This window comes from Corvus hawaiiensis, chromosome 6, assembly GCF_020740725.1.
Source record: "Corvus hawaiiensis isolate bCorHaw1 chromosome 6, bCorHaw1.pri.cur, whole genome shotgun sequence".
Taxonomy (NCBI): domain Eukaryota; kingdom Metazoa; phylum Chordata; class Aves; order Passeriformes; family Corvidae; genus Corvus; species Corvus hawaiiensis.
Window position 1 is genome coordinate 22,341,603 of NC_063218.1, and position 26,629 is coordinate 22,368,231.

General features: G+C 39.7%; 1 protein-coding gene across 1 annotated transcript in view; it reads left to right on the forward strand.

Moving 5' to 3' along the window:
* Positions 1 to 437: 437 nt before the first annotated feature.
* SPTLC2 (serine palmitoyltransferase long chain base subunit 2) overlaps positions 438 to 26,629 on the forward strand; it is a 78,385-nt gene continuing 52,193 nt past the window's right edge. Inside the window, exons 1-6 of the mRNA XM_048306884.1 lie at positions 438 to 539; positions 11,619 to 11,813; positions 19,141 to 19,295; positions 20,322 to 20,470; positions 20,793 to 20,917; positions 25,496 to 25,589. Coding sequence (XP_048162841.1) covers positions 447 to 539; positions 11,619 to 11,813; positions 19,141 to 19,295; positions 20,322 to 20,470; positions 20,793 to 20,917; positions 25,496 to 25,589 — 811 coding nt within the window. The 5' untranslated portion in view covers positions 438 to 446. The remainder of the gene's footprint in view (positions 540 to 11,618; positions 11,814 to 19,140; positions 19,296 to 20,321; positions 20,471 to 20,792; positions 20,918 to 25,495; positions 25,590 to 26,629) is intronic.

The following is a 26,629-nucleotide window of genomic DNA, read 5'->3' on the forward strand; positions in this document are numbered from 1 at the left end:
GGCCCCGCCCGCCCCCGCTCCTGCCCATTGGCTGCCGCCTCCGCCCCGCCCCACCCCTCCCTCCGCCATTGGACGGACGCCGCGGCTCACTCGCGCCTCTTCCTCGGCCTCGAGCTGTGATTGGCTAGCTATTTCCCTTCCCTCCGTTCCCGGTCCCATCTCTGCCAAGTGATTGGACAATGCTCACGCTCTGGCTCCGCCTCCCCGCGAGCGTTCCGCTTTGCGATTGGGCGAGCCGCTCCCTTCGCCTCCCTCCCCTCCCACCCGGGTGCCGCGCGGGCTCTCATTGGGCCCTGTCCGCCCGCCTCGCACGCGCGCCGGCGCGTCCAGGCGGGGCCCGTCCCCCCGCGTGACGCCCGCGCCGGCGATTGGGGGAGCGCGGGCCGCGCTTCCGGTGCGGCGCGGCCGGGCGGGGGCGGCGGAGCGGGCGCGGCGGGGCCGGCGCGATGGAGCGGCCCGAGCGGCCCCGCGCCAACGGCTGCGGCGGCGCCCACGGCGCGCTCCGCAACGGCTTCGTCCGCGGCCCGCCAGGCACCCAGGTGTGCGCGGGGGAGGGGGGGCGCCGGGGCGGGCGGGGGGCGCGGCGGCGGGGCCCCGGAAGGCACCGAGGTGTGGCTGTGAGGGATGTCGGCAGAACCCAGGTGGTTTGTGTCGCCGGCCCTCGCCTGGGGAGAAAGGGCTGCGCCCGGGGGCTACTCGCTTACCGCACTGGTGGCGGCATGTGAAATGACTGACCCTCGAGTCACGGCTGTAACTTTACTGCAAGGCTTTTGGTGGTGGCAGAGCTTTGAACTTAAACCTCGCTATACCGCACTAGGTCTGTGCTTTAGAAGAAAAGGTTTTAGCAGTTCTTCGCCGCTGTTTTGTTGTTGTAGGTGCGATGCACTGGGCTGTGGGTGCAAGTAGCGTTGAGCAGGGACTTCCCTGTAGAGCAGAGTTGGAGGTTGATGCAGCACTTCCCATCCGGCTGTATTAACACCCTGCGATGCAAGTGTGTATTTGTGCTTGCAGACTCCAGTTGTTTCTCTGCAAAACACTCAAATTTTGTGTTATAGTGTAAGGAACTTAATGGTTCTTATGAAGTCAGTCTCAGCAGAAGTCAGTAAGTTGTGTTTTCTTGAATGCCTCAAGCTGCTTGAGAAGAGCCTTCCTCTGTCATCATGTCTCATGTTGCTTCTGTTTTTCAGTCCTCTGCTGTCCCTTCTATTTTCTCAGTGTAGGCTTGTGCACTTGTTCACTGTGTGAACTAGATTGAGAACTGATGCAGGGTAAAACAAAGCTTTTTTTTCCTTGAGTTATCATTAACTTAGGATGCTTACTGTATTTCTCTAATTGGATGGACGCTCACAGTCTTGCCCTGGCCCTTGGGAGGTATGGCACAGTACTGGGAGTGAACAAATGGAAGGAGGTACAATACCTTTGTAGTGGTTTGGTTTGCTAAACCATGACAACCTTCGTTTGGTAGCAGTGTCAGCTTGTACTGGTTTGGGGAGCCATGGCATTGGTAGTCTTGCCTTGCAAGCACCAAGCACTGCTGGCTATAAAACCTTACACATAAATCTTTGTAATAAGACAAAGCATGGTGATGGTGAGTGTTCTGTGAGAGTTTTTTCCCACCCTGTGCTTTCTAAAGAAGAAGGTCTGAATACAGTTATATTCTTCAGGAGAACAGAAAATGCCGTAGGGAAGCACTTCCTCAAAGATTTTGTTCAGCTGGGTTTCTGGAAAACATGGGTGATGCAGTGTGTGAATTGGAAAAACCATAGATGTCAAACTGAGGAAGCCTAAAAACCTTGCTGGTGTATGAGATGTTCTATTCACTTAGTAGCTTGCATGTGATACTATGCTCAGATATGTTTTGGAGACCTGAGGGATTTGAGATAACTATTTCTAAAGCGAGTGAGGGTTCACTGGAGAAGTGGTAATGAGAAATTTTACCAAAAAGCCAAAGCATAGCGGCATTGTCAGAGGGTAGAAGAAGAGTGTAGGAAAGTTTGATATCTTTCTGGCAGCTGCTTGCTGGTCAGAGATTTATAATTAGGAGTATTACATCCTTTTCTCCGTAATTTTATGTGGGCTAAATTTGAAGTGAGGATCTGAATGTTAGAACTGGAGTGGAAGAAGCAACTGTTTAGGGGAACTAATCATGTCTAGCTTTCTCAGATAGCATCAGTGGTGGTAAGCTGCCAGAAGATGTGTTTGCTGATGTATCACAGATTTGGCTACTTGATTGGTCTTTCGCCTTTTCAGTTTTGGGTTTTGGGTCTTTATGCAGAAGAAGGGAAACATGTGAATGCTTACTTTGTGTTGAATATATTTGTCTGCGTAGGTATATACCAGGTACATACCACATACAGCACTTGAGAATCTGCAACTGTAAGCAAGTACCAAAAAGGAGGCAGCTTACACAAAAGAATGCAATTGTTACTTAGTAGAAAAAAAAAACCAAAACAGAAAATAAGGATGAGGAGAAGAACTTTTTCAAAAAAGCGTTTTACAGGGTTTGTGTGAGAAATAAGAGGCAGAAAGACATCTAGCTAAAATGATGGGAACAGGAAGGGCAAGGAAAACCATTGGTTTAAAGAAATGTTCCAGTCATTGTCAATTTATCTGGAAAACCACAGAGCTTCTGAGGGGAGAGCTTAGAGACAGGGCATTACCATGCCCTCCAGTAGGGCTTGATAGTGCAGGAAAACTTCACCCATTTTTAACGGTGTGAAAAAAAAGGAGTCCTCTTCTACCTAGGACATTTCTGCTCAGGTTACCTGTGTAAGTTTTGGGGTTTTAAAATTTTGATTTGTTTGTTCATCTTGTTTTGGGGGGTTTTATCCTAGAAAACCTAGAGCTTAGATTCAAAGGTTTCCTTATGATACTCCCTTCACTAGGAGTGGTATTTGACATAGAATGGGTTCTTTACTGTTACTCCAGCATGAGCAGAAGAGGGTGAAATTGTTCGCTTTAATTTTCAAAGAGATTGTATTTGTCTCCTTCTGAACTGCTAAACCTCTTTTTGATAAGAGGAGAGGGAACCTTGCTGTCTACTAAAACTGTGCAGTAACTGACTTCGGCTACCTTGGAGATTAATGGAATAGCATCAATGACTAGAAAAGTGACCATTTGAAGTTAAGGTTCTAGCATATTAGAAAACATTCTGCTGAAATACTAAGATAAATAACAGCTCTTGGCTTTCCTGAGATGTCTTGTTTTCAAATTACTTGGGTCCTGCTTGAAGTTAATCTGTTTAGAGATTGTTGCATTCACTGAATTTCAATCTCATTATGAACACCTTAATTAAAAGAGGTTGAAGAACCATATAGCAATTAAAAATTGTGGAATGTTAGAGAAAAGTGACTGTTTTCTGACTGTGTACAGTTGAGAGAGTTCATTGTTAGAAAGAATGGTAATTTATGGATGGACTTAAAATTGATATAGAGCTCTGGTGTAATACTGCACTATGTAAGATAAAGCCTGACATCTCAAAGGGTATCGTCATGATGTGAGGAATTGAACATAGATAGGAGAAAGAGAGCAAATGTTAGTAAAAGAGATGTGAAGTTACCTCTTCAAGTTGTGCATGATTCTGCTTTTTATGCCCTTCTGCTCTTTTGGGGAGAGTGTTGAGTTCAATAGAAAAATGGTGTTTAGGAGCTATCAAGACACTTGTGGGAAAAACGAGTGTAGGGAAATTGCTTTTTCTTTCTGCATGCAATTTTAAACTGGAATGTATTTCTCCATTGGAGTGTTTTGCAAATGACTAATGGTTTTCCAGTGCTGCATCTAAAAAGATTTTTCTTGCTTAGAATAGGGAGATTGGGACATCTTTAATGGGAGAAGATGCCCTTATTTTCCAAGATAATTTATTGGAATCTACCTATTATTATGAACAAATTCTTAGTAATGTGATTTTTTTTTTTTAACTCCTTAATTGAGCTTCTCACATTAGAATGGTTCTATTATGCTTCTAGAAGTTAAAGAAGGAATAGTCTCAAACTAAAAACAATAAAAGTGGAATATAGGTTTTAGATATCAAGTTCTTAATTTCTGTTGTGTGCAGTATCTCCAAGTCAGTTAGATGGGAGCTGGAATTATATAAACAAGTTTTAATTTCCCTGGTGTTTCTTGAAGGTTTTCAAACACCAGCTTATAGCAACTTCCAGATAGCTTATTGCATGTGCATGCCTTTGTAAACAAAGTCTTGTACTATTTCCTCAGGAAGACAAGGAATAGTTTGGTTGAGAAGAGTGGGAGTACTGTGGGATTTGCATTCCTTTAAAACTGTCACAAGTCCTGAATTCTAACAACTATTAAAATAGCCAGCATAGGTATTTCTTTCCTGGAAGCTTTTGTATGCAGAAAACAGCTTGTGTAGTCCTGTGATTTGAGCTTGCTCTTCTTAAATAGAGCAGTCAAACTGCTTGTATGTTCATCTCGTGGGATGCTTCAGGATGCAGGGGAACAATAGCTTCCTCTTGGTTTTTAGATGCTTTTGCTGGAATTCAGGTTAGTGTAACTTCTTTCGGAGAGCACACTTAAGATGACTGCAGCAGATACTGCAAGTTTTTCTTGCTACAAATGATTTAGTGGTAGCAGTGACATGAATCTTGTTTCAGATGAAACTTAGGATAAGATAGAGATGCTAAATAACTACCCTAGCCACTGGTATAAAAAAGAATTGGAGTACAGAATTGTGAGGTTTTTTCACATCTGTGTGCAAATTTAAAATTCAGACGGAAAAAAAATGATCCTGAGAATCTAAATCTCATTAACTTCTTCATGAAGTGGTTGTTCCCCCTTTGTCAGCATTTGGGAGACTGCATCTTGCAAATGGTGTCCAGTTTTGAGTTTCCCAGAAAGATGTTGACATAACCACATCAATCTGTGAATCCAGTGGAGGGTCCCCAGGAAATGAAGAGGCTGTGACAGCTGGGTTTGCTCAACCTTAGGAGAGAGAAGCTTAACTAGCTGGCTGCAGGATATAGAGAAAATGAGGCCAGGCTCTTGGAAGCATGTGGCAATAGTATGGAAGGCAGCACATGTAATTTAGAAGAATGGGAAATTCTGATTGCACATAAGGAAAATAATTTTTCCCATGAGGGTGGTAAGATACTGGAAGAAGTTGCCCAGAGAGGTTGTGGAATCTCCATCCATGGAGGAGTTCAAGACTGTTGGATGCGGCCCTTGGCAACCTGTTGTAATTAGCCCTGCTTTGACTTGGGGCTTGGACACGGTGACCACTGGACGTCCCTTCCAGCCTTGGTTATTCCATGGTTACAGGATTGCTGGAGAGTTTGTCCAGGTTTAGATGTTAGCATTTAATCCCCGAACCCCTGTAAAAATGTGTGCCTTAGGGCTTGTAGCAGGTACTCTGAGGCTTATATCAGACTTGAGGAAAGAAGTTACTACTTTGCAACTCTTGCTTGGTTTTATGATTGACTGTATTTATTGTGTTAGTAACGTAAAACTCAAGTGAGAAGAAGGTTGTCTGATCTAGAAGAGACTGCAACCTTGTTCAGATATGTTAACTGACAAAACTCTTATTTTTGAAAAAGTGTACCTGTGCACAACGATCTTTTTCTAATACCAAATTCAGTTATAAAAGACTGTGAGCCTTTGTGGAAGGAATAGGTGCTCAACATTTTCCCTGGCTAAACAATTATTTGAGGCCATCATGTTAAATTAGTAGGTGTAGTGCCAGTGTTGTACTTGTTGAGAATTTGTGTGTCTGTGCTGGTATGAAAACAAATGCTCATGGTAGCTGCTGATGTGATGGGCTTCTCTTAGATTGGAGTATGTGCTACTGAGAAATTAGTTTGGGTGAAGTGTTAAAATATATAGACTATATTTGTACTGCCATTTCAAATTTAGCTGGTGATAAACCTTAAATGCTCTAAGAAATTGTTATAAATGTATACAAGTTAATTTTTTTTTATGATATGTACTTAAGTGATATGTCATGTTGTATTTTTCTGTTTTAATTGTACAACAAAACCAACATTTTTCTAAATTTCATGTTTTCAGTTTGTTGGGAGGACAAAAGCTTTATCTGAATTATCTGTTGACTTCAATTTCTCTAGATGGAACATAAAACATTGGCCCATCTTCAATGAGGTTTCAAGTTTTTTGTTTTGCCATCATTAAGAAAAGAATTCTAGAAAAAGAACTGTTTTTAATTCAAAAGTATAGTTTTGAAGAATACTTACAGTTGAGAAAGCAGGAGTTGGAAAGTTTAGGAAGTAATGGGGTTTAATGTCTATAAAAATGAGAGCAGATTCTAAAATATGTCTGGAAATGCTTTCAGAGGTATCTGAGAGCCTGGAGATTGGCTTGTTAGGGAAGCACTGCAGACCTGTGCTGTCTTTGGAAATCTTTATTGTAAATCATATTTAGTAATTAAGCATGCAGTTAGGAAATTCTCTGTCAAAATTCTGTATGCCTAAAATTACTGAACATAATAGATAAAGTTACATGTAAGGTTTAACGTTTTAAATTTGAGGTAAACTGTCAGAAAAAAAAGTATATTCTCAGGAGGATTGAAATTGTCACCTATATGTAGCAAGCAAAAAACCCCAAGTTTAATTGCATCCTTTACTTGCTAATGGGGGTGGGGAGAACCAAACAACTTTTAAACATTATGAAGATTTACACTATTTTTGTAGATGCAGTAAGTGCATCTTAAACAAGGGCTGTCAAATTTGTTGTGAGTAACTAGTTGCAAATAAAAATATTTGATAATACCTGTCAAGAAGAACAAATCTTTAATGAGGAATATACTCTTAAAGTCTATTTTATAAAACAAGTTTATCACCTGTGAGGGTTTTTTTGAAAGCTTAAAATGTGATTCAAACTAGTTTAATTCTAATTTTGGTGGTAAATACTGGGTCTTTTTACCCATGCAACAGTCTGAGATTTGAAGTCTAAGCAAAGCAGTGCAAGGTGACAGTAAAATTACCACAGAATACATAACAGCTTAGAGCAGCTGCCATCATGGAATTCTCACTGCTGTGGTTTCTGTAGTGCTGATTTCCTCAATCCTTTGTAATAAACGTGACCACTTTTGCATACAGAGGCACACTCATGGATGTGGTCTTTCACACTGTGTTTCTAAAAATAGAAGCTGCAAACCTGTTAGTAAAATTTCTGCAGTATGTGTGGTATGTGGCAATGAGAAGCTACTAAATTTTAATAAGAATTTAGCAAAGTTGTGTTCCAGCGTAAATAATCTTTTTAAGGTGTTTACATGAAGTCTGCCAGGTTCATCTTAATTTGTTCTTCCTGTCAGTATGAAATGAAACGGCCTCTTTAATACAGAGTGCTGGGCCTTTCCTGGGGTAGCAGCAATAAGCAGTTACAGTGTACTTAATTCGTACTGTGTGCAGTAGCACTTGTAGCATCTTCTGTCCCCAAAATACATGCCTGCCATGCAAGGTGTGTACCCAGAGCCCTGTGGTAAATCCTGTGTGTTGTCTATGGGAGCATCTGCCGATGTTCCCATGTTTGCGCATGGCTTTTGTCTTCTCACTCACAAAGGATACAGAGAGCATCCAAAGGAGGGCTACAAAGATGGCGAAAGGATCTAGAAGGGAAGCTTTATGAAGAGTGACTGAGGTCCCTTGGTCTGCTCAGCCTAGAGGAGAGGAGGCTGAGGGCACACCTCATTGCAGTACAACGTCCTCATGAGGGGAAGAGGAGGAGCAGGCACTGATCTCTTCAATCTGGTGACCAGTGACAGGACCTGAAGGAATGGCTTGAAGCTGTTCTGGGGCAGATTTAGATTGGATATTAGAAAAAGGTTCTTCACCCAGAGGGTGGTTGGGCTCTGGAGCAGGCTCCCCAGGGAAGTGTTCACAGCACCAAGCCTGACAGAGCTCAAGAAGCTCTTGGGCAACTCCCTCAAATACATGGTGTGACTCTTGGGGTTGTGCTGTGCAGGGGTGGGAGTTGGACTTGATGATCCTTGTGGGTCCTACTCAGTACATTCTGTGATTATCATCAGACTCTGATGTGTTCTGCTTAGACCAGTGGAGTCCTTTCTAGCAGTAGCTGTGTGATGATGCTGCTGCTGCTGCTCAGTAACTGCTACAATACTGTTTAATGTGATTTGTTTCCCCAAGAGTTTGGCCCAATACAGGCATTACCTGTGGCTGATTCTTTGCTGCCTCCTGTAACCAGCTGAGTTGTGCTCTCTGATTCTCCTGCAGTTGAGTTCTTTAATGTGGTGGTGCTCTTCTGCGTACATATACTCTGCACGGTACAGGAAAGAGAGATGTAGGTGAGCATACATGTGCTTTTTTGAACCACGTGTTTAAGTGAACTCTGACTTTTCTTTGTACTTGGATATGCTGTATATTCTACTTCAAAGGTCATGGCTCACTTTATGATCATAAGGCTTGTTGAAATCATAAAAGTCTTAATCTTCCACGCCTTTTTTCTCCTCCCATGGAAAGGAAATGAAGCACTGAACTGTAGCCACCTCCTTTCTTGGTCTCTGGACCTAAAATTGCTGCTCTTTTGCAGCAGCTTTGGAGCTTGCAGTATGTAAGCCTTCATTTGAAGGCTAATGTGTGGATTTATAAGGCGTTCTTAGAAAAACAAATAGGCTTGTATTTAATGTGACTACAAATGTCTCTTCTGTAGTCAGCTCTAGAGGTTTTTTTATGGTCATATGCTTCATGAAGAGTTTGTGGAATTGCATTCAGTCTTTAATTTTTTGATTCAGCTAGGATAACACAAGCTTCTCAGCTGATGTGGTAGCTGACAGTGAATATAACCATGTATAAGCACATTGGTGGAAGAACACTGAGAGGTGAAATTGATTGGAGTATGGGTTGAATCAACACAGGTATTCCTAAAACAGCCTTTCTTAGTGAAATGTTGGGTTCAACCATATGGAATAACTTGTTCAGTTTTAGCGTTACAAGCCCAGGCACCTCCAAAGACCTGGAATAATTTGGTATGGTTTTATTCTGATTAAATTTGCATATAGATTTGGGTCTCTTAGTTGTTTTTTTTCTAACTACTTTCTGGTATTTGGTAGCCTCAGATCCTTTATTTTAGGATGTAGCCTTTCATCTCTTCTGGCTGAACTTCCAGTTACCTGGGAAAGGCATTGGAAGCTTTGATGTGATCTCTAGTTATTCAATCCTAGGTACTTTGCAAAGTAGTCATTACCAGTTTTCTGTCTGCTTATCCAGAAATCAGCTGCTAGTAGACAGGCCCAGGTGGCAGGTATGTAGTGTTCGTGCTCTTGAATAGCTGCTATTCACAGCCTGATCTGACAATGTGAGGATGCAAAACTTCAACTTGTAATTCATCAAGCTGTAAACTCTGGTGGTTGGAGCTTTGGTGCGTGGTCTTTCTTGTATGTGGATGCAATAAAATTCTATAGATTTGGGTACTGGAGCCATAGTGATACAGTTAAGCAATCCTGAGAGTAATAGGGAAGAGGCAGTTTTCACGGTTTTTCCTTTCCTTTTCAATTGGCTCACTGATTCGGTGATTGTCATGGTGCTGCTGCCCCTCCTCTCTCTCCAAAAGCTGCTGGCTCTTGTTTGCTGAGCTCTATCGAATGACTTTGTGGAGCAGAACTGTAAAGGCTATTACAGTCTAATGAATAACCTTCTCCAAATGATTATATTTTCAACGTGGATAGGTTCAGTGTTGAAGGGATACTGTGCTGATAATCAGATTTAGTTGCTTTAGTTGTGCAAGCTGGAGACTGGTGCGGATGGCTCAAAGTGGGAGTGAGAGGGGCTGGGGCAATTTCTTTGGCTGGCATCGTTCATGAAGAAAACAGTGTATGAACCTTTGGCCTGCATTAAAGCCTTAAATTGCCAGCACTTGAGCTGCAATGTGGTAAGCAAGTGTACGTACACTTGTTCCAAAGCCATAGCAATTTTCTAACTCAAGCCACCACTGTATGCAGTATGTTTTTAAAATAGTACTTCGGTATTAAACCTGGCCTCAAAGCACTGCAAGTTAGTTACCTGCATCTGGCTTTAAGTGCTGCTACTAAAAGGGAAGTTCCTACTGTGTCTTTGCTATTTTGTTTCCACACTTACACCTATTCTAAAGTCCCCTCGACTATGCTGGCCAAATCAAAGCTTTGCTTTGCTTAGAACTGTGTCAGCAGAAGGGAAGAGGTAGAAATGACTGTCAGGAGAGAAGGTGCTGTTGTGGCTTATACTCGGTGACTGCATAGCTGTAGCATAATTGTATCCCCAACAGCAGACCCTTGCTTCTGAAAAATTGCTTTCACGTTATCAATGACAGACTTGAAATACAGACTTGCTCCAGCACCTGAGATGAGCAGGTATCACTTTCCAAATAATGCAGTGTCTGGTAAGGCCAGCAAGTATGTGTGCCTTTATTGATTCATCAGCTGTTGTAGAGGTTTGTACAATTCTACCTTACTTTCTCATATGATAATCTGAGTGACATAGGTGAATAATTGGTTTTATTGTGTCTGCTGGCTCACACCCCTCAGGAATTATTTGCCATTGTCTTTTTTTGATGTGTCTAGGTTCAGTTTCTTTCCTAGGTGTTGAGGTTTCTTTGATTAGTATATTTTAAGAAATCCGTTTCTTATTTTTATATATATTTGATGCTACACAAAGGGGATTTATATCTTGGAGAGTGTTCTTTCATATGTAGCCATTCTATTATAGTGCAGCCAGTCTATAACTTTTAGCAATGCAGACAGCAATTTGTGTCTAATGGCTAGGTTTCTGTGTTTTCATTCATTGACTTATGAGATCTGATCTTTAATGTAACTATTTGAAAAAGTAGTCTAGTTAAAACCATTATTTTTTTCCCAGTGTTAATGTTGTGTGAGCACTTGGCTTGTAGCTGTGAAGCTTTTCTGTAATAGTCACAAATATTGCATATTCCAGTAACTGTACTTGAGATAGACCTGCTGTATGTATTTGGCAGCTAACAAATACCCTACCTTCAGATGATATGTAAGTAGCAAGATGACTTTTAGCGTGGATTTTATGCAGAAAGCTTTGCTTTGTTCTGGTGCTGACATATATGCTGTGTTGAGACTCTATATACAATGACTTTTTTGTCTGTGGTGTCGTGTCCGCCTCATGGATGAGTACAGCGTTTATGTCAGCATCTTTAGGCTAACAGCGACAGAGACACATGGATTATGATTGTTTTGTTACACTAATATAGGCTTCCAAGTCTGAGAATATATTGTTTAGATCAATAAAACTATTACTTTCTATTTTTTTTTTCTCTGTAGTAATCCTAGGAAACATCACTATTCTGTTATTTGTGTCCTCTTGGTGAAGGCACTTTTTTCATTTTGGTTTGCCCAGATGTAAGCAATGCTCTGTATGTAACTTTGCAAGCTAAATAATTTTAGTGAGATGTTAGATTAAACTGCCCTAGATTGGTAACTGTGACTTTGGTTATATCAGCAATATGGCAACTTCTGTGCGGAGGCTGGCAGTATTTATCAGTAATGGCTGAACTTAGCTGGAAGCACTTTGTGCTGAGTGGCGGGGGGATGCAGAGCCTGTAACTGACCAGAGGGCTGGGGACTACTCTGAAATGTCTATCTGCCTTTTCTTCAATTAATACCCCAACTGCCTTTCTTTAAATTTTTACTATAGATAAATCATATTGTGCACAATGGAGGATTATACAAAAGGCCTTTCAATGAAGCTTTTGAAGAAACACCAATGCTGGTTGCTGTGCTGACCTATGTAGGCTATGGTGTTCTCACTCTCTTTGGATATCTGCGAGATTTCATGCGGCAGTGGAAGATTGAGAAGTGTCAAAATGCAACAGAAAGAGAAGAACAGAAGGTAACCACTGGGAAATAATGTTCAGGGGGAAATGATGTGGCTGAGGCTTGAGTATTTCTTTGGAGAGAAGTGGTGTTCAAAGTTTTCTGCTGTTTTCCTTGTCTTCTGGATGCCCTAAATACTATACAAGTACTGCTGTGTTGTTAAAAAATAATGTTTCTTTTGAGTTATTTTTCCTCAGAGTAGTTTCCTCATCTGTCTCACTGCAAAGTTGCATTGACAGTTATATCAACCTACTGAAGGATCCCCCAGCTGCAGAAACAAGGGTTTGGGGAAGAGAGACTGCATGTGCCAGCATCAGTACCTAAAGAAAGGCTCTGGTTTGAGTCTGGGAGGCTTTCTGATGCTGATCTGGAGGCTGAGTTTTGATTTAGAAATGTTATTAATTCTTTTTACCTGAAGCAGTTGCAAAGAGAAGCTTGTGGGTCAGCTCCAGAGCACAAGCTATATGACTTTAAATTCATTTGGAGTCCAGAACACATGCAGGTTAGCTGGTAATTTTAGGTACTGACTCCTGGCTCACTGATAGTGATTAGAAAGAATTAATTCATGTTAAGACCTATTCACAAAAGCTTCTGTTACCAGGTGAAAGGTCTTGCCTGCTTCAGCAGTTAGCCTGGAATGGATAATTCTGATTTTCAGTACTTGTAAATTATTTTCAGAGATCTTTATTCCCCACAGGAGTTAATTGTTGTTAGGAAAGCTACCACTGAAACTTGAAGTTCACAAGCTATTTTCTTGCTAACTTTTAATGTGAGCCCTCTTCTAAAGAGTGTGACTGTCAGTGAGCTTTCTCCAAAGGTCTTACTTACTCTTGCTGATTTGGGTTCTGTTTTTCTCAACTGCTTTGGGAAGCCAATCTGGCTTATAAAATGTTAAGGGAGGTCCTTTTCCAGTTGCTGGTTTCTGGTTCTCTGTGCAGCCACAAAAGCAGTTGGCTAGCAGAAAATAGGAGGACGCAGAAGGGACATCTCAGTAAGTCAAACAAATAATCAAGGGAAACAGCACTGGAGTAAAGTGCCTGGTTTTTTGCAGTAGATTAGCTAAGGATCAGTGCCTAAAATTACCTCATGGTAACTTCCTTCTGTGAACATTGTGAGGTAGAATTAAGCAGAGTCACAGTAGGGCACTAAATTCCAAAGCAAACATTCTTACAGGAGTTTAATGAGTAAAAGGCGTTTCATATTGGTTTAAAGTACAGGAGTTTAAATTTATGCTATTGCCAAAACTGACTTGTGGAATATGAAAGTAAAAATCTTGGATCCCTCTTAATAGTTAAAATATCTAATTAAAGAATGCTGGTTAAATCTCAACTTGAAACTTGATGTGTTCATTAATGTCTTTTGAGCTACTTTGGTTTATGACACTTGAGAACATGACACCCTTACATTTTTCTGTATATAAAGTACAGTGGAGAGCAGTCAAAACAGTTGCAGAAATCTACTAAGACATTAGAATAAAAGTTTAAATATTGATAGGTATTCATGGTGTTGAGAATTCTAAAGGAATAACTGAAGTGTTGGTGCAGTTACTCTATACTGTAATTGTTACATTTCTGTTGCACAGTTGTTGTGAAACGCTTGTCCTGTTACCAGTGTGTAAGAACTGCTTACAGCAGTCCTTTTCTGTGGGAGCAGTCATGGCTCTTACATGAGTGAGTGTACAGAAAGGGGGCAGTAGGTCTAATTCAGTAACACATTAATGATATTAGGCTCTCAGTAAAGATTGCCATAGAGGACCTTAAAGCACAGAGGTGGTTAGCAACAGATTATCCTAGTCCTAAAAGAAATGTAGCCTTGAATTTTTTTATAAATTAACTCAGCATTGCATCTTACCTCTTACCCTGAAAGACATTTGCGTAGTAAGTATGCCTTCTGGACAGATGAATTGAAACTCTTTCAGCTTCTGTGTTGGTTATGGCTTCCATGAAGAGATGCATGTGTTCTGGTTTTGTTTGTACATAGGATGTCTGCAGATGGAGCTAATAGAAAGTGCCAGTGAATATTGTGTAAGAATGAAAATAGGAAATCCTGTTTAAAGAAGCTTTGGTGTTGGAGAAGTCTCAGTTTAGTGTACTTCCCCAAATCGTGTTTCTAGCACTTAGATTGTAATAGCTGTTTCTGATATCAGACAAATAGAAAAGTGATCATGTGAGGTCTAGAACATACAGTACTTATCCTTACCCTTTGCTGCTTTAAGCTTTGTTTGCTGGCAAATGAATTGATGAGAGCACATTGCAGCATGTCTAATGTGGGAGCCAGGGGTTATTTTGGTGCAGGAGGTGGAGGGGAAGGTGTGTGCTCAATAACTTGTTTTGAAATTATTTTCTCAAATATTTGAATCTCTCTGCTGGATGACAGCCCAATCATCTTTTGGTAAGGGAGTGCAGATACCAGTGTGCAGAAAAGGCTCAAAACTCACCTTTTTTATTATTACTAATACATCAAATCAGAGGAGCCCTGTGATTACACTGGGGTACTTTCTGGTAGATTTGTGACCTCTGTGTGGAAAGTAACTTTTTTATTATTGAAATTCTGAAGAGCCAACTAGGTTATTATGATTTTCTTAAATATCAAGCAAAAGGATTAGCCTTACCTTTTTGAAATAGTTCATAATTGCTTAGGTGAAAAATTACAAAATTACGTAGTGTGAGGAAGTATTTTGTAAAGGGCTGAATGAACCTGTTCTGAAAAGCACGGAATTGAAGTATGTGGATTTTCTGAGGTGTGTTTCTGAAGGTGGTTACATTTAACTCATAACATAAACTTGGGTCCAAAATGTAGTATTAAAAACAAACTCAGGAAAAAGACTCAATTTTTCTGTGTTAGGGAGGGCAGTTTATTTCAGTAGAGAAAATCCTTCCTTAAATTGTCACTTAATAGTATAATCTTATTCTGCATCATAACTAGAAAACTGCAAGTGACTAAATTTAAAGAGCAGAGCATGATTTTGAACAGGTTTGAATTACAGCTATCTCTGATGGCCGGTAAATTCCTTGGAATTTATTAGAGCCATGAATTGATAGGAATGATTCCAGGAAAACCTAATATTCACTCACTGTTGAAACACAAAAGGGTGAAAAGGGACAGACTTTGCTAGTACTGATTTCCAGGAAATAGTTTCATGGGTTTTGGCTTTGTTTCAAATACATCCAGCTGAGCTTTTCCTGGAAACCAGTGTTGTGTAGCACATCCTCTCTGAAGCATTACTGGTCTGTTTTAGGCATGGGTAAACGGCAAGATGAAAAATTCTCAATTACTCTGGAATCAATTTATGCATACCCAATTTAATGTGCTGTCTGGTCATACAATGCAGTTAAATCTGCAAAATACTTATAGGATTTTCTAGGCAGGATGAAAATCACTTTTACCTTTCCTCCAGTCTAATTTGCCTGTTGATTACCTTACATGTTTTGTATATGGGAGTGACTGTGCAAATGGGGCTGGTAACTCTCTAATATACTGCTTCATGCTCTGTAGTTTGCCCAGTTAGAACGTATTTCTAGCATCTGGGGTTTTCAAACACATGTTCACAGGAGTCCAGCTGTAGGAATATTTTAGGGGCAGTAAACTGGAGTCTTTTGTTCAGTGTCATCTTAACATCTGTGTAGCTCATCAGAGGCCTCCTGATGGTACAAAGGCTACCCACAGTTATTGCTCCACTTTTTCTTGACTCATGTAACAATGAGATGAAACTGGTCTTTCTGCTTCCTTTCAGAAGCCTGAAATTTGTTGCAATTGTCTGCTTGATTTCTGTTCAGAGTCAGTTATGTATTACCAGGGAGCACATTATGCGAATTGCAGATAAGCCCTGCTGGTGCTTTTGGCACCATTTGTTAACTTAGGTGCAATGTTGTGAAAACTTGGCTCTAAAAGTAGCATAATCACTGCATTTGCATGTCCCTTTGCCCTGAGCTAAAGGCTACAAAGCTCTTGTTATGACCTTCACTTGTAATATTAATTTACAGTATGATGAAATAATGGATTCCTTAATCACCTATGTTAAGGTGTTGTACCCCAAGGGAGAATTTTATTCTTCCCTTGATTGGCTGTGCTTTTCACTGAAATTGTTATGCTTTTCGGGCTTCTGGGAGACCACTAGTACTTCGGTGTCTTCATCAGGCATCCCCTCACTAATAGGGGATGTGTTCAATGCTTAAATTGACAGGAGTAAAGCTGTTTAGGATTTTTTTAGCTCCATAAATGAAAGAACTTGCTGCTTTTGCTCTCTCTTTTGGAACCAGTGTAACTTTTGCAGTTGTTTGACTCTGCTTATTCAGAAGATTGCTCAAAGAATCAACTCCTAGAATATTTTTCCTTGAATGAAACTGTTTCATCTCAGACTGATATTTGTAGGGACTCTTACAGCTAGAAGGAGTGTTGGATCTGAAATAAGATGAGAATGTGATGGAAAAACAACAAGCTCTGAAGGCCATTTAAAGGTGATAGTGGTTGCTTCCAGCTCTAGGACACTTTTGCAGCAGAGCACTGTGGCTGCATGTGTCAAAAATTTGAAATCATGGAATATACTGAGTTGAAAGGCACCCACAAGGACATTGAAGTCCAGCTCTTAGGCCTGCACAGGACATCCCAAAGAGTCACACCATGTGCCTGAGAGCATTCTCCAAACTTCTTGATCTCTGTCTGGCTTGGTGCTGTGACCAGTTTGCCTTAGGAGTCTCTTGCAGTGCCCTCTGGGTGAATACCCTCTGGATGAAAAGTATGGATTGATAGATTTCATCCATCCCTTCCTCCCAGGTGTTTACTTTTTTGGTTCAAAGATTGAAAACATTAAATTAGCATGAGGAATTCAAGTGGGCTTTTTGTTGTACTATCTTCTCTACTTCTTATCTGGAATGCCAGACTGCAGAAGCATGGAGGAGATAAATAAACCAGCCCCCAAACCAACCAGCAGACCATCTGCTCCTGTATGCCAGCTCCAAAAGAGGGCTCTCAAACTCCAAAAGTCAGTATCAGTTTATAAAGGCACAATATCCTTACGCTTTCTCTTTACACGTTCTCAGATGCATGGGTCCTGAGAACCCCTCAGTGGGGTTAGGATTACTGAGGAAATAGACAATCCAGTTTTGCATTATGCCAAAGTACTTCCTGCCTGTCTGTTCCAAGGAACTTTCTCATGAGACCTATCTGAGGATGGTTTGTTGGAGGGAGGGGTACATGTATAGATAACAAAGGAGTTCACAGTATGCTGATACCTCAACTTAAAGTCCTTTACTATAATCCTACAACTTTGGTACCCCAAAAAACTAAAGCTAGTGTCCCATATTAAACCTTAATTCCCTTACCCATAATTTATTCCTTGAATTCTTGACTTTTAAGACACATTTTTTCTTTATCATAATCCATTAGGTTCAGAGAACTTCTCTACTTCACAGTTAAATCCCTTTAATCTTAGTTCTAATGCTGGCTTGTAAGATCATGCTTTTGTTACGTATACTGGTGGTGCCAACCTGTTGTGGGTGATTGTCCTTATCTCGCCAGTTGAGCTTGTTACTGTTCCGGCTTTGTCAGCTTGGGTTTCAAAAGAAAACTCATCTGATGAGTAATCTGGAGTGGGATTGGATTGTATCAATGCAGGCATACCTGCTTGGGTTGGTATAATGACTCATTTCCAGCTTCCCTTCCTAGCCAAGAACCTTGGCTAAAATATCAATTGTTTCTTGTGTCACATAGTTGGTGTGCTTGGATAACTATTGCAAAGCTGAACTCTTGTGCATAGATGGTTGAGAGGAGTGGAAAATACTTAGAAGCATCTCAGTAGATTATAATTAGATTTAACAAGTCTCTCAAGTATTGATCTTCTAATGTGCCAGGGTTTCTTTTTGATCTCACTTCCTCCACCCCTCTACAAATAACACAGCAGAGGGTTTGAAACAATTGTGGATAATTATTTTGATTTTGTGTCATGAATTGGGACAGGAACATGGAAGAAATAATTGCCCTTCTGTGCATGTTAGTGCATAGAAATTTTATTCCCACTGTCTGTCTTTGAGAAAGGACATGCTTGTGATTCTCTGGAAGAGTGATTGCTAGCTAAATTTGGGTTGTTTTTCCATAGTTGAAATGATGAAAATTAATATCTTTGTGCCTTTTTGGCACAGGCAAATCAGAAATGGGTTTAGGTGCTTAGGCTTAGAAGTTGGCACTTTTGGGCTTGGTCTTTCCTGTGCAGCTGCTGGCAGGAGGATGCAAAGGTACAGACCTAAATGTTCCATTACTCCAAACTGCAAGGACAAAGTTGTTAAATCATTACAATATGAAGGTAATGAAAAAAGTACTCCTCCTGCAGGCAAACATTGTAAGTAAGAGCTTGTCAGTGCCCGTTTGTGTTTTTATTAAAGATCTGCCATAAATGCTCCCAGTTTTGCTTCAGTGGTACAAATGTCTGACGCTGTAGTACTTGGTGAGATAGATACTCTGCCTTTCTCATACTGTCACCAAAAATAAAATTCACAATGTTTGCATTTTTCTTGTGCAAAACAGGAAGAAATACTCTGCTGGCTCATACCTTTGTAATAAATTCTACTTTTTCCTCTGTAGATGATTAAAAAGGCGCTTTTTTTTTCCCCCAACAGAAGCAAATGAATTATGCATTCTTATCGTTACTAAATGTCAAACTTTCTTTAATTAATTAGTAAAAAGGAAATCTTGTGACTTTGGAGTAAGAAAAAAAATGTTCTTGAGTGATCAGATGTCCTTGCTGCTGCAGTTAGTTTGACATTCTTGATCAGATGTCCTTGCTGCTGCAGTTAGTTTGACATTCTTGTGTTATCCATTCAAGGCAGTCACTTACTTTTACTGGAAAACATTGGAAGGGAAGCTAAAATTCAGGAAATGCTCATTCATAAAAATCACATGGGACTTCAGTGTTGATAAGCTGTGCAGAAGAGCGGTGCCATAATGTAGCTTATTAGCTTCTATTCAGAACAAAAAGTTGTGAAAAGTTCTAATGGTAATGTGTAAAATAATGCTAGTATTGCTATATTAAATGCATTCCTTGTGCACAGAATAAAATATGGTAGAGCACCTTAGTTTTAAAAGTCTTTGTGTATTCAGTAGAGCAGTGTATGCTGTTTGGTGCCAAAAAGCCATTGCACGTTCCCTTGCTCTGCTTAATTCTGAAGGCTGACTATACCTCTCCTGCAAAGATTATATGCCCAAGGATTTAATGAAGGGGGTTATTTTATGTTTTGTTTTCTTGAGTTTTTTCATTATACCAGAATGACAGAAAAGAATTATTCTTCTTACTCTAATTTTGCTATTGTATATACTTTCCTTTTACTTTGAGTGCCTTTGATGTGTTTCAGGACTTTGTCCCATTGTACCAGGACTTTGAAAATTTCTACAACAGAAACCTCTACATGCGCATTCGGGACAGCTGGAACCGTCCGATCTGCAGTGTGCCAGGGGCCAAAGTGGACATGATGGAGAGAGTTTCCCATGACTATAACTGGACATTCACGTGAGTCAAAATTGAAGAAAACACTTGCAAGACCTGCCTTGAAATATAGGGTCTCTAAAAGCAAGTTGCAGGCTGCGAGGTTAAAGGAGCAGTGAATTATGTTTAGTTTGAGCTTTCTAGCAGCTTGAATCAATGAATTTTGCTCTTTTGAAATGCATTTAGCCACCGACGCAATGATTTGTATATAATCTTTTGGCTACTTTACTGTACTATGATCTCCTGGGCATACACCTGCAATAAAATTTATACCTTTGTGTATGATAAGAACCTGGGGTAGATCCTTTGGATTGCACTGCTGCTTGTGTCTCTGTTCATTTAGAAGAAGTTCTTCCACTTGAAGTAAATGCTGCTGCCTGAACTGACTCTAACATGATTGCTTTGAGTCAGAACTGAAGTAGTCTGTAGAAACAAAATTGGAAATACAATGAAAGGATTTTTACAAATTGGAAATGATGTATCACCAGTTTGATGTGAAGAGGTTTGCAGCACAGTACTTGGTGAAACTAGTTATGTCTCTTCTTGGCTTTCAAGGGCAAAAGAATTAAAACAGATTTTTTTCTGCTAAACTTCTTCCTTGTTCTCCTTGTCACGTATTGTTAGCACAGAAGTGCCAGATGTGTTTCCTTTCTGTGGTTAGAGGATATCCCGCTTGAGGGGCTGCCAAGTTAATTGATAGAGAGGTGTTATTTTGTAATTGAAAAAAAACTTGTATGCTTCTGGGATGGAGGGGGAAACATGTCAGAGCAACAGATGCTTTGAGAAGCCTCAAGCAATTTTATATATGATAGCAAATTCACCTTTAAATGTAAACTCTCCTGGGAATTAATTTGAGATTGTAAGATAGGGAAAGAATCTTTTTCACTGATTGTTACAGTTTGATGATGAGAGGCAGCACTGAAATAATGTTCGGTTCTATTGAGTTTTAACATTTCAGTGTATAGTCTAGGAAAGTGAAATAATAATCTTCTGGTGTAAATAAGTTTTTAAATTTTGGGTATCCTAACTTATGCTGTTTTTAAAACACAGGTACACAGGGAGAGTGATAAAAGACATTATAAATATGGGTTCCTACAACTACCTTGGATTTGCACAGAAGGCTGGGGCTTGCCAAGAAGCAGCTGCTAAAGTTCTGTCCCAGTATGGAGCTGGGGTGTGCAGCACTAGGCAGGAGATGGGTAAGTTGGAGGATGATAGTATGTTCCCTGAATGTGTATTTCAAAGTCTGTATCTGATTGCAGGTCTTTGAACCATTAATCGTTCCAGCATTGAACTTTAGTCTAACCAATAACGAAACTTTTACTTCAGTGAGGACAAATTGACTCCCTGGATTTACATTGCACAGCAGTTGTCTTATGTTTTCATATATGGGGTTTTTTCAGTGTTCCCTTAGGGGCCTTTAAAGAAAGCGTAGCTTGGTTGGTGGAAGTTCTTTTTGTAGAATTTAGCAATAGTGAAAGCTTCTGCTTACTCTGCATTTCCCATTTATTTTATGTGCAGGAAACTTGGACAAGCATGAGGAGCTGGAAAAGCTAGTTGCCAGGTTCCTAGGTGTGGAATCTGCAATGGCATATGGAATGGGATTTGCAACCAACTCTATGAACATTCCTGCTTTAGTTGGCAAGGTATGGCTTAAGTCATGGACCAGAGCTCACCTAACAAAGATTCTAGTGGTTGAATTTTCTAAAAGCTACTTGTTTGCTTTTGTGTTTCCTCAGTGGCAACCCCTGCAGATATTCTCTGTGGAAGCTGTAGGTCACAGTGTGCATCTCTAACCATTGCAAAAATCTCTTCTGGAAACAGCATCCATGGGACCAGTAGCAGCCCAGAACTTTCTCTCTGGCAAAAAGCCTAGCATGTTAAGTCTTGCTTTCTCAGGCTATTCCTTGGTGTGTGAAATGGTGGCTGATTAACAGACTGATTGGCTGGAGGTACTTTGGTGTTTTTGAGACACTAAGAACTGACTGTGTCAGATACACAGATAAGCTGAATTGCATATTGGTACATGGAGAATTTATTACCTTTGAGTGACAGCTAAAAAATCCTCCCTTTGAAGAAGTACCAAAGTTGTTTGAGGGAAATAAGGTCAAATAAGTAAAGACTCATGATGTGTGCCTCATAAAACAGTAGACAATTAGTCTGAGTGTCCAGTATCTCCAACTATGTTTTTTTAGTTATTGGAAAATGAAATAATAGTGAAATTTTTGTTTGCATCTTCTAAGGCAAAATATATGTTCTCTTAGCTCCTCCATAGAGTAAAATAATGTAAGGACTGGAACAGGTGTTTTTTTTTTTTTTAATTATTCACTGTCACCCTAATACTACTAGTCTATTGAAATTCTTTGTCCCTGTGTAGTGAATTATTTTTCTTTTATTTAATTTATTTATTTTTTCACTTCCTGATACTACTTTGTAAATCTTCCTCTTGCAGTATCTACAGATTATAAATTCGCTGTCTCGTTCTTCCTGGCAACTTTTCTTCCTGGTGATTCTGTCCGATTAGCTGCAGTGTCTTCCTGCATGCTATTTTTTTTTTTTTCTAACAAGGAAGTAGCACTGTCTAAATAATGTGCCTTTTCTTTTGGTCTGTTAAATTTTAAATATGAAATGCTTTGCACAATAAAAAAAAACCCAACATTTTTGAGTCTGATGTGCTTCAAATCTAGTCTTTCTGGAGTCAAATACTTCTGCAGTGCTATAAATCTGAGCACTTGTGTTACTTCTGACATATCTTTTACCTGCATTTTTTGGCTCTTTGTCTTTCCACTTCTCTCCAGTTTTATGTTCAACAGAAAAATGATTAATGATTTCTGTGAGACCTTTCAGTTTTAGTACACACTGTCAGATACATTTAAGTAGATTGCTGGTTGTGGTCAGTACAAATTACTCATTCCTGCAAACTTACTCAATCTTTTTTTCTATGTGGAGCATATCTTCTGTATATCTTCAATGCCTTATGAGAATACCCTCGAGACACCTTACTCAGATCCTGAGTTTTCACCTTTGAACTTCAAAAGGTTTTACAACCATTGAGAAAATCTGAACAGTAAATTTCAAGGCACGTAACATACCTATTTTTATACAGCTCCCTTGTACATTTACTAAGCCAACTCTTGTCATAAATGGGTACAGCAGTCTGTGTTGGGTTAGTCATGAGGATACTTAGTTTTTTGTACACTTGAAATAAAGTAGTAAGAAGCTTCTGCCTTATAACAGTACAAGTGTCCTTATACTCAGGTGGATACTCCAAACAGAAAACACACTCTAGTGAAGAAAAGTTCTTGTCAGATGAACCATTTTGCAGCTCAGAATGTTCACTAAATTTTTTTTTGGCTGCCTGAAGTTGCTTCTCACTGCACATTTGATTTCTTCATTGTCTGCAAATAAGGACACATAAATCCTGAATTCTGGCACCACCCAGTACACAAATAATTGTGTGTGCACGACCTGTTTGGCAATGCTTTGGTAGTCCTCAGTAAAGCTCAGAGATTCCCATGCTTGATTAAACTCTTGGGCTAATTTTTTTTTTAAGACTGTTTGTGTCTTTCTGCATGTCCTACTTAACGTTTTCAACTGCAAAGCTGCCTGGAACACAAGATATGTTTGACATTAATGATATCTGGATTCCTCTATTACTATTTAATTAGCTAAAAACAAGCTACTGAGTGTAGTTGCTCACATATACTGGACCACCTGTTCTTTTTCTGCTCTGTGGAATCGTGAAGCACTTAGTTTATGTTCCTACTGAATCCTCTTTTAATAGCAACAAATACAGTTTGACTATCCTAGATCCATCTCTACGCCATAATTTGATCAGCATTAGTCAGCAAAAGGAATTCAAAAGCTTTATCATTACTTAGTTGATCTTTATTCACTGTGCCTTGTTTTCAGCATCTGCTTAGTAGAAGCTGCTGTTAATAGGTATAGTTGGTGTAGACTGAAAGTTGTATTTCAGCACTGTTAAAGCATCACTAAAACCAGGTCTTTCTGCACCTGGTAGTTTTCATCAGTAGACACCCTCTGTTTACAGCCAAGTTGTCATGTGCCTGGTACAGTCACTGCCAAGTATGCTGAGTCTAGACCACAGATAATGGGAAATTTGAGGGTTACTTAGAAGTTGTTAGACCATTCGAGGCTAAGCTAGACTCTCAAACTTGCCTGTTTTGGAGTAAGTGCCATTAATGTAGTTAGCATAATGTAGTCAGGAAGTGTCATTAGTGTAGTTAGTTAATAACACCATTCTGTACTGCCTTTAGCACAGAACTTTTTATCATAGCTCTGGATTGAGAGACTAGACAGTTGAGTTAGAACAATGATGCTTGAAGGATTTTTTTTTGGTTGTAAGAAAGTAAATTAATTTCCATACATAGGTGGGTTGTGAAATTAAGTGCTCAGGACTGAATTACACGATTTATGTCCATAGCACTCTGTGGTAAAATGTGGCATTCACTTCAATAGGCCTTGTAGGATGTGGTGGTAAGCCTGATCTTCACTAAAATGTTTTTCTAGAGCCCAAGTAGTGTTACCTCCAGTTACTGTTAGCCTTGTCCTGGATGCTTTCTCAAATGTAAATTAGCTCATAAATGCTAGTGAAGTCTTATTGTAGTAGCGGCACCCAGTTTTACATATGATCATCAGGGATTGCTGTGCCAGTGGCTTATGTGATCCATGGCCCTCTCTCTACAGGCAGACAGTATTAGACTCTTTACTACTTCTTCAGTTTCAAATTAATTTGTTTCTAAATGAATGTCCTGTTAGCAGGGGGTGAAAAGAGGCTGCTGCTGATGATCAATTTGTTAGGTCTATTTTCTCCATCAAATGCTTGTCCTTGTTTTTATGGAAAAGCTTTTTCTAGACTATTAATCTCTTCTTCCTCTTTTTTTTTAATCTATCATCAGCTTTCTACCATTCCAAGAAGGATACTAGCACTGGATTATTATATTCATGTTTTTTGATACAGTGGTGTTTAACAGCAATGCCCTCTGATGTATACATGGTCTGATATAGTAGTTCCAAAGAGCAAACACTAGTTGGAAATTTTCATACTGCATATGCCAAAGTCTATGAACTATGTAATGTGAATGTTTGTAGCAGCCGTATGAACACATGGCATTTATTGCAGTTTCTGATGAAAGCCAGTCTTGAGCTTTCTCAGAATGTAGAATGTTTCTAAGTTCATCGCAATTCTAGTGCAGTTTCCTTTATTTTGGAGAAAATACTGTTGTCTGTGACACTCCTATAACTATAGGCAATGCTTTTCACAGTCGTTTCTAATAATTCCCATTGCAGAGAAGAAATCCTCTTGATTATTCCCTCCATCAGTTGTTATTAGAGAAGCATGGAATGACCATCTTTCAGTGCTAGATCTTCATCATTTTGACACCCTTTCTAGATTTTTAACTGAGCAAAGTCACTTTTAAAGTTGCAGCACATTTGCATAGTAATTGGAGTGGACCAAGGTTATTTAGAAATATTGTTGCTCCCTTATATATTAATCCCCCAATATACATTCCTGTAGTCCACAGTGGTAACGCTGTGACTGAATGTTCAGCATATCAGTTATTGACCTGTAATCATCACTGCTCTCAGAGCATACATGTCCTGGTTTAATGTTTGTCCAAGGATTTATCATCTGGTTTTTTGAAAAAGCAGATGAATTCAATGTCATGTTTAATGGCTTCAGAAAACTTCTCCATTTCACAATGCAATTTTGTTTTCCACTTTCTGCCCCTTGTATATTACCTCCATCTACACATGGGTTTAGTCAGTGGTTGCTTCCTAATGTAAGAAATAGCGCAACTTGGATAAGGCCTTTAATCTAGGACTTCTGTGTCCTGTTTCTTAGCAGCACTGTAGACTTGCTGAGTGAACTGTGGTAAGCTGCTCTGCTCCCTGTTTTACCTGACTGCATAGGAGGATGAGTACTCAGCAGCAGCATGAGATATTCAGGCAGATTCATCTGCAGGACTTCCAGCAAAAGTGAAACTTGAGTGGTTCTTTCAGTTAAGAGAAGTTGTGTATTTTTATTTGCCATAATAAGGCTGCAAATTGGGTCTTAGCAAGTCTTGCCTGGACTAGCTGCATTTATGATAGAATTTTTTTTTCTTAAATGATCTTGAAGCACTTCAGAGCTGAAAGGTGTTACATGCTTGGCTGTGAAACATAACCTTTTCAATATCTTCCTCTTTCCTCTTCTAATTCAGGGCTGTCTGATTTTGAGTGATGAACTGAATCATGCATCACTAGTGCTTGGAGCAAGACTGTCAGGAGCAACGATTCGAATCTTTAAGCACAACAGTAAGTATCAGATGGTGGACTCTGCCTTTCTGCAGATGCTATAGATCAAATACAATCTTTTCTATCTTCTAACAGTTGGAAATCCAATTTCATGCAAGGAAATCAATTGCTAGTTACCTGAAAGGTCAGAAGTCTGCTGCTACTGAAAGCAGAATCATCCTGAATAGGATATTTTTTATATGTTCAGTCCCAACTAATAACACTTTTATCCTGAAGCTGTTCTGGCTTACATCTTCTGCATATGGAGAAGAACATGCTACCTTTTGGCAACTCTAGGGGCACTGGTGTTTTAACATGGTTTCTTGTTCTACCGTGCTTGGGTAGCTCAGCATGGTTAGACTATTCTAACAGTCTGTGTCACATAATAATGCAGTCTTGTAGGGGCCTAGGTTACAATTTGGGGGATAAGGAAGTTTAATTTTAGAACTAGATGCTAACATGCTCCTACAGTAACAAAAGCTTATGATTGCAGATGTCCTAGCTAAACATTGAATTGAATAAACATTGAATTGGCACAATGTAGTACTAAAAGAATTTTTGGGACATGAAGCGTAGATTAAGTTTATTGAATTACTTGCTTTAAGTATTTGTTTCCAAAATACACAGATTTTTTAACTTTCTAGTTTCATCTTCCTCCAAAGGAGGTATTTATAATAACTTTCAGGTTAAAACTACCTAGGATTTCCTTCTCTCACTCTTGATGAAAGAGGTACCTGGTTGTTCTTGACTAGTAAGGCCACAACCTTCGTTCTTCAGGTACTCCTAACACTCTTTATAGTGTCAGTCTCTGAGATCACCATGGCTCTTGCTCTCTTTGAAGTGTGTGGTGATAACAGCAAAACTTGGGTGACTGAAATTTTTTTTTTTCTTTGTCCTACTTGATAGTGTGGATTCTCTCTGCTGTGCTTACTGTTTCTTTTGTGTTCACTCTTTCTTGTTTTCTATCATTTGAAATAATTTGTTTTACAAAAAAGTAGAGCTTATTGTAACATTCATTTTTTTCTTTTTAATTTGTTGTGGTTGGATGCTGGCCCAATACC